The sequence below is a fragment of the Etheostoma spectabile genome, chromosome 8 (genome assembly GCF_008692095.1).
Source record: "Etheostoma spectabile isolate EspeVRDwgs_2016 chromosome 8, UIUC_Espe_1.0, whole genome shotgun sequence".
NCBI classification, from domain to species: Eukaryota; Metazoa; Chordata; class Actinopteri; order Perciformes; family Percidae; genus Etheostoma; species Etheostoma spectabile.
The window spans coordinates 26,401,343-26,409,544 of NC_045740.1; the positions used below are offsets into that span (position 1 = coordinate 26,401,343).

Below are 8,202 nucleotides of genomic sequence, written 5' to 3' on the forward strand. Positions count from 1 at the left end.
AACCTAAAGCTGATATAGAAGAAGTATTAGATTTACAGCAGTGCATCTATTATAATGAAGATCAAGAATCAACAGATGAGGTAGAATCTAAAGCTGAAATAGTGGAAGCGTCAGAAGTGGAAGACTGCATCTATTAGGATGAAGATGAAGAATCAACTGATGAAGAAGACCCAGCTGAGATAGAAGAATATAATCATTCAAAGGATGAAACATTGGCGCCTGGTTAGCTCATTTGGTAGAGCGGAAGCCACATATAGAGGTCTACTCCTCGACGCAGCGGGCCCAGGTTTGACTGCAACCTGCATCCCCTTTGCTGCATGTCATTCCCCCTCTCTCCCCTTTCATGTCTTCAGCGGTCCTGTCAATAAAGGTCTAAAAATGCCCCAAAAATAATTTTAAACAAAATAAAAAAGTACAAAACATTGATCTGGTCTTCCATTCCTCCCAGTAACGGACGATGCATGTTGACCGCAGAGAGAGAAACAAGCCACCGTAATCTCCAATTGATGACATAGGTCTACTTGACCTGTCTTCTTGGCCTTCAAGTTCAAATGAAATTAAAAAGAAATGGTGTAATGTGTTTGAATGAATGTGTTATTAAAGGCTTAATACAGAATTAGGTGAAGTATCCACTAAATACTATTTAAATAACAGTAAAATCAGATGGTGTCATTTTGACCCCAGAGGACAACAGGTGTGATTATGGTGTGATTATGGGCTGTAATTAAAAAGTATGTGTTCACTAACTAAGTTTTTCAGTTGAAATGCAATCATCAGTGTTTGTAATGTACCAGACTGAAATCCATTCTGTTTTGAATGTTTGAATGTGTGGTTAACAGTATGAACAGGCAGTGGGTTAGCATTTGAAGAAAATGCTGTGAAGCCAGCATTGTGCAGGTGGTGGTTAAATTCTAGGGGTGAGTGTGTAGTGTTTTGAAAACTGTGTTCAAGCAATGAAAAACCAACTAGAGTTTGGTTCACATGAACTGCTGCTGTGCAGACTGTAATTAGTGTTTTGAACATGTAGCTCCAGTTGTGCCTATTGTTGTTTAGCAATAAAAAAAACAAAAAAACTAAAATAGTTACTGCAGTTCAAATTCTAAATACATAAGAGTCTTCTCCCCCGTCTCCTCCTCCCCAGACTCAAAGTTCACGGGGATTGCTAGTAGGCCTGCACGATTCGGGGAAAAATATGAATTACTTTTTTTTTTTTTGCTTAGAATTGATATCACGATTCTATGCCACGATTTTTTTTTCTCACAAAGTATAATGTTTATAACGCACATGAACCATGACAAAACAAAACAAATTGGCTGTACCAAACATAGATTTATTTTGTTACCTATAGCACATGGTGTAGCACCACAAGCCTGTAAAAATAGAAGCTTCAATGAAGAGAAGGGAAAGCATTGCAGCGCTTGGTAGCGCTTTAAAACCTATTTTATACAGTTTAGCGTTTTTGATGCAGTCAAGTGAGAATCAAAGTCATAATTTTTCATGACTTAGAACAGTTGATCGTGCAGGCCAAGTTCCCAGGTTGAGAACACAGCATCCACAGTGTTGCTAGACGCTAGTCTCACATAGCCAGACAGTACTCCACAGCGCAGCTGAGTAGCTAACGTTGGATGCTGGCTATATTGACAGTCATAAAAGCTCATGCTCACGCGCCACTCTGTACCCAACTGACAACCACCCTATCTCGGCTTAAAATTACTGCAACAACCGCTAACCCTCAATTTCCACCAGATGCGTAACGGCTGCGGATCGGAATTTTTCTTTCTTCTTCATTTTGTTTCTGTGCTCAACTTCCTGTCCCGCACTGCTGCATCCGCCGTGTGCTGAATTGCTGCGGAGCTCTCCGGCATCCGTCAAAATTAGAAGTTCTGCGTATCTGCTCTGAGGGCTGCGTCTCGCCGGAGCTGGGACGGAGTCGGGACACAGTCGTTCCGCAGCTGTTCCGCAGCTGTTCCGCAGTCTGTGGAAATACATATAATGACTTTAATGGAAACCTAATGACTCTGCCGCCGTTCCGGAGCAGATCCACAGCCGGTAAACATCCGACGATCACGTCATGACCTCGCCGTCCTCTCTACCCGACTGACAGACACACATTCTAGGTTTAAAAATACAGCAACAACCGCTAAAAACACCACAACCTTGCCGTCTTGTCTACCAAACTGACAGACACACTTTCTCAGCTTAAAATTACTGCAGCAACCTTTAAAAAAATGCAAACTCACATTCCTCTTATATGTTAAAGACATTATTTCAATTTAGCAACATATTGTGGTCATTTTTTGATTAACTACAGTAAATGTATTATTGCAACTTTAATACAGATTGTCAGAGTCAGCTTCATGATGAGCTTTGGCTGTGAAAGTTTGTGCTAATTTAGATGGGCATTAGGGTGCTGTCTAGGGGGTTTATACTCCCAAGGCATCAATAGATTAAACCACTGTCCTTCCCCTTGATTTCAGCATGTTGATGTCAATTTGGCTGTAAGTCAGCATGACAGCATAACAGAAGAATGAGAGCCTCGAAGGAGAGATGTCAGAGAAGAGATGAATGCCAGGCAAAGAAGGAATGACAGGAGAAAGGATGGACACAGTGTAAAGCATGACAGAGGGATGGCAGGAGATGGAGGGGCTGCCAGAGGCAGGGATGACCGATGAAAAGTAAATCCTGCTTGAAGGAATACTATATTTAGTTGTTCCTGGCTATACTGTACATGCACACTTTATTTTTAGTGGGTTTTTTTTTACCTTGAATTTGATACTGGTTTCTGAACTATCAGCAGGCACGTCACCTAACAAAAATCCCAGATTGGTACCAATTATGTGCTGGGTGGGTTTAATCACCTGGTGCAGAACACTCGTGCTTACATTCAGGAATGCTTTCTATTGCTCCTCTGTAAATGTTAACAAGAACTTGGCTTGAAACTCTTTCTTTCTTTACTTGCATTAAGAAATATAGCCATACAAGCTTGTTTTTAACCAGGGTGGAGATATGGATGGCCATGTCAGGTTCTCTGTGATGTCTGTGAAAAAACCTCAAAGCTTTGCTAATAACCTGACCTGTTAGTTTTATGTATTTGACAAAATTAAAGAGGCAATTGAAAATCTTTAAACTCTTAGGACCTCTATTGTAGACATGGAAAGAAAGTCAGTAGAATATCTTGCTTGTTCATCGAAGTAATAATTGAGTCATTGGTATTAGCAATAACCATATTTTCACTGTCTCAAATATTTTATGTTAAGTTGCTTACCTAGAACCAGGCAGGGTGGACACACTGTGCATCACCAGCTTAGCTTTGAATTACAGATGTTTCTTTGGCACTTTGAAGTGTCAACATTTGTTGCGTACTTTACTGTAAATAAAAAGACTGTACAGTAAGCTAATAAACCCATTTTTCAATTTTTTCTTTTTCTACAGAACATTGGAACACCTGAGAGCTGATGCTTCCCACCATCACCATGGAAACGGAGGCCAGTCACATGCTGGAGGCAGCACTGGAGCAGATGGATGACATCATCGCAGGTAAGAGCTATGAAGAAGTGTCGTCTTTGTGACATGGGAGTAACTGGAAAGATATAGTCTTCATTTTTTTTTAAATTGTTGTCTCAATGACACTCCCCCCGCCGCACAACCCTGTGGTGAATCACTGGATCGCTTTTGTGGGTCTGACTGTGCCCTGAGTCAATATTGGCATAAAGATGTCCACAGTTCTGGACTCTTATCATAATTGTGAAATTCTGGACAGATTGGACAATGTACATTGGAGTTACAAAAACGTCCTGTTTCATGATCATCCGCACCGAATGGCCGCCACAGCACAGCCAGGCCTGTTTACGAAAACTCAAACTTTTACCAATTTTTTACCAAGCGTTTGCTAACAAGGTCTGTTGATTGCGCGCATTTTTTATTGAATATTGAATTTCATAAATAACTGTTCATATATAACATGGCTGCCCGAAAGGCACTATATCCATGGTATTATAGTAAAAGAGGCAAACATCCCCCCTCGGCTTTTTTCACAATCAAACCCTGTGTACAATACAACAACTTAATTTGATCATGAAGCCAATTGTTCCAATACAATTAAATATGCAATTATCAGTTGTATCAGTGAAGAGTTTGAACTACCCTGTAGACTAGATTCTCTACTCACAGAGTGACGGCTAATTCATATGAACGTGTCCAACGCTGGTTGAAGGTGCATCAGCAGGTCATCATTGTTACACGTCTTGTCATCTCTTGAACGAAATGTCTCCATTGTCACTGTGCTGCATTTTTATTACAGTTGTTTCCAATCGGTAAAATACAATTCAGCAAACTAGGCTTGACCCAATTTGCAAAATACCTCATATATCTTGCATAATGAATCACTGCAACCAAAACTACTTATAGCATTATCAAAATAGAACCTTTGCATCAAATGGCACACACTTCATTCATATTACCAGATTTCTGTCTAATCAACTACACACTGTTGGGCATAATAAAAAGCACTCTCATCTTTAGTATGTTTTGCCATAATTGTAGAAAATTCTTCAGGTTGTTCACATGCATATTTAGACATATTTAGACCTAGACATATTTGCAGTTACACACATATGCTGTTGAAACATTCATTTTTTTTATTTTTTTTCATCAAACAAGTGAAAAATACAGTAAACCAAAAAAACAGTGAACCAAAAATGAAAATTGCAGAAAAAATGTGCAGAAAAGAATTATAGAAAAAAAATGGGAAGACAAATAATTAGGCAGCATCTTGCCGCACAGCTGGGTCTGCCACAACGCCTCATACACATCACAGGAAATATCTTCCCTTGCCAGACACCAAGGGAAGAAGCGCCTTGAGTGCTTTATCCATCCCGGAATCACACCCACATCAATCTCATCACAAGCCTCTTCCATAGCCTGCACAAGAGGCATGCACACAAAGGGCTGCTGGTCGTATACCTTCCACTGCCATGCCGAAAATAACTCTTCCATGGTCTTGCATTTGGGTCCGTTCTGTCTTCCTCATAACACATATGCTCGTCTGAGCTCTCTCAAACAGCACCCTATAAAGTTGTTTTATTCTGATTTGGTTTCGCTTGAGAACGCGAGCCAATGTGGACAAACAAACTAGTTGAATGTTGTTGAATATTGTGTTGTCTTGGATGATGTGGTTTTGAATTTCTCGTAATTATTTTCCAAAACCGAATTTACAATAGCAGCTTCTTATACCCCGGTGAACATTTGGCTCCTTCCTCCAACACTGTTACAACTCCCAGTCTTTAAGAAAAACAAAAAAACAAAATATAGGGCTTGGACAATGCAGCCTAAAGATATTTCCTTCATAGTAGATTACATTTTACAGGAAAATTGTACAGTATTGTATGACATCAGCCATTCATAAAGTAAACAGATGTCACCTATCTGATATGACATGCAGTGTACTATATAGTGTGAAAGAAAAGAAAAGAAATTTGGTTATATACCTGTACTCAGTCTAAATGTCCGGCTCAAGTTGGGCTGCACTCTTTGTCCAACCTCTTGCATTGTCAGCCCATGGTTGTTGACATGATCAACTAAGGTTGCTCTGATTTCATTTGAAAGTTGTTGTCTTCTTTGTCCATGAACTCCTCTACCAGCTCTAACCCTACCTGTCACTCTTCTGCCCTCTCTCATTCTCACTCTCCCTCTTACTCTTCCACTCTCTGCAACGTCTTGTCTTTGTTGTTGTAAAACAAATTCATAGTGCTTACTTCCTGATTGAAGTGCAAACAATTAACCATTGATGTGTTTGGCCAGGTGGCACATATTTTGGCCCATTAGCTCATGTAGTGTCATTTTAAATAGCAGTGTTTTGAAATGGCAAACATGTGACTTTATTGGCCCTATTCTAATGGTCCAAGCGCATGGCGCAGGTGTCTTTAGGGCGTGTCCACATCCACTTTTGCTAAGGTTGTGCTTCGTGTCTTCATTAATTCATGGGTGTGTTTTGGGCGTAACATGCAATAAACTAATCAGTGCCAGGCGCGTTTGTACCTTGGCACATTGCTATTATGATGGTGGATTTGCACTGTAATATTATTATTTTTAATATTTTGCATGTGTGTGTGCAGCTGTGCTTGTGTGTGTGTGTGTGTGTGTGTGTGTGTGTGTGTGTGTGTGTGTGTGTGTGTGTGGTGTGTGTGTGTGTGTGTGTGTGTGTGTGTGTGTGTGTGTAACAAGCATAGTGTGTCGCGCGCTGTGCACGAGCCTTGGCACATTTTACTATTGAACTGTTAAATTCAATGAAATGCTGCGCTATTGACAAGGAGGAAGGGGAGGAGGAGGAAGACATAGGTCTAAGACCAAGGTTTTGTTGGTCAATGGTGCGATCACTTTCTGCTGCCGCAAGATAGCAATACGCCAATACACTTTCCTGTACGACCAGCACGCACAAAGATGGGCGCAAGTGCATTTGCTATTTAAATGACGTAATGGGCGCAGGACGGGAAATTAACAACTTCATCGGTCTTGAAATAGCAAAGAAACTTGCGTCGGGTTTTGTGCCGCGCTGCGCCGGATGCAAGATAGGGCCCTATGTCAGATTGTTGTCTTATGCAGAGAACCGTTTCAGTGCATTTAAAAAGTGCCATTTTGAATTGCTAAATGTGAGTAAAGCAGAACATTTGTTTGGATTTTTGGAGGCTTGAGATGAGGTAACTTTAATAATCTGGTCATGGGTCACATCTCTTTCCAGCCAAACTATAACGATATTAACGGTATTGTCTCACACTATATGTCGTTTGAAAATATATTGATATAGGCTAAAAAGTCGATATACTGCCAAGAAGTGATAAACTAGTTTACGGCGCTACTAGTTTAGTTCACCATTGCCACGTTCTCATTTACTGTGTGTGGTGTGTGTGTGTGTGGTGGGTGTGTGTGGTGTGTGTGTGTGTGTGTGTGTGTGTGTGTGTGTGTGTGTGTGTGTGTGTGTGTGTGTGTGTGTGTGTGTGTGTGTGTGTGTGTGTGTGTGTGTTGTTGTGTGTGTGTGTGTGTGTGTGTGTGTGTGTGTGTGTGTTTAACTCTGGTCTATTTGCTGCAGCCAGTTCAGCCTTGTCCAACGGTATTTAACTAACAGTGGAGTAAATGTTTAATGTAGTCCCCATGGAAGGTATGTAGGAAAACAAGGATTGATCTGAACAAAGTATCTCTTTAATCACAGAAGAAGGGAGAGGGAAAGAGACAGAGCTCATTGTGAATTTCTCAAAATATGATGGTCTGTGATAATGACCCGATATACAAAAAAATCACCTTTTTTGCCAAGTTTCCTTTATCCCATACATTATAGCACTAGTGAACAAAAGAGGGTTTACAGGTACCACTGTCACATCTGAAGCTCATCAGGTTACCCCTTGTTTTCCCAAATCACGCTGACCTCATTGAGTGCTCTGAGTTTGCTACTCTGCCTCTCAATGACCACAAATAGAAATACATGAAAAATCCCATTAGCGATAACATCAGCCAATCACCAACAAGGAAATTACAGACACTTATCAACATAATTTAGATATGTTGGTCATATTGCTTTTTATAACCAACAGAGTTTGCTCTCTGGTTAAGTGTCATGTGGGAATACTAGTGAAAGCACTCAACTATTTAATGACTTTAATTTTGCTATTGATCGATTGAAATAGTGCTACCATTTACTGTTCACAGGCAGATCTGTGCCTGCTAGACTTATCCCAGTTCTTACTATTAACCCCTCTCCACATTTTAGTGTGATCTTCAGAAAAGAGAGCTGCCAGCAATCATTATAAAAATAATTTTAATATGGAAAATCATGAATTGTGCAAATAATCAGCAGAAGACCGTGAAATAAAGCTACATATGCAGACATTGTTCCAAGATAAAATTGCTGAGAATGCTTTTGAGAGTAGTGGTGTGAACTAGAGTAGTTGCAGATCAGACAGCTTGGAATGGCTAATAAAATACAAATTACCATAATGATGGTACAGTGGCATCACCACAGTATGTTTCTAATTACAAAAGAATGTGAGTTATAAGCAGATGGCACTACTACAGCAGAACATATAGTATATAATAGCTGTGTCCCAATACAAGTGCTACTTCTAAGCAGAATACCCAAATAACATAAAAATTGTGATTAACAATTTTTATTTTTATTTCTTATCATAATTTATATATATATATATATATATA

The 8,202-nt window shown here is 39.9% G+C and overlaps 1 protein-coding gene across 15 annotated transcripts in view; it reads left to right on the plus strand.

Annotated features, from left to right (window-relative positions):
• Positions 1-8,202, plus strand: part of ppfibp2b (PPFIA binding protein 2b) — a 142,418-nt gene that overhangs the window by 38,460 nt on the left and 95,756 nt on the right. For all 15 annotated transcript variants that reach the window (XM_032523287.1, XM_032523294.1, XM_032523292.1 and 12 more), the window contains exon 2: positions 3,433-3,537. In XM_032523287.1, the coding sequence (XP_032379178.1) occupies positions 3,456-3,537 (82 nt within the window). In that variant the 5' untranslated portion in view covers positions 3,433-3,455. The remainder of the gene's footprint in view (positions 1-3,432; positions 3,538-8,202) is intronic.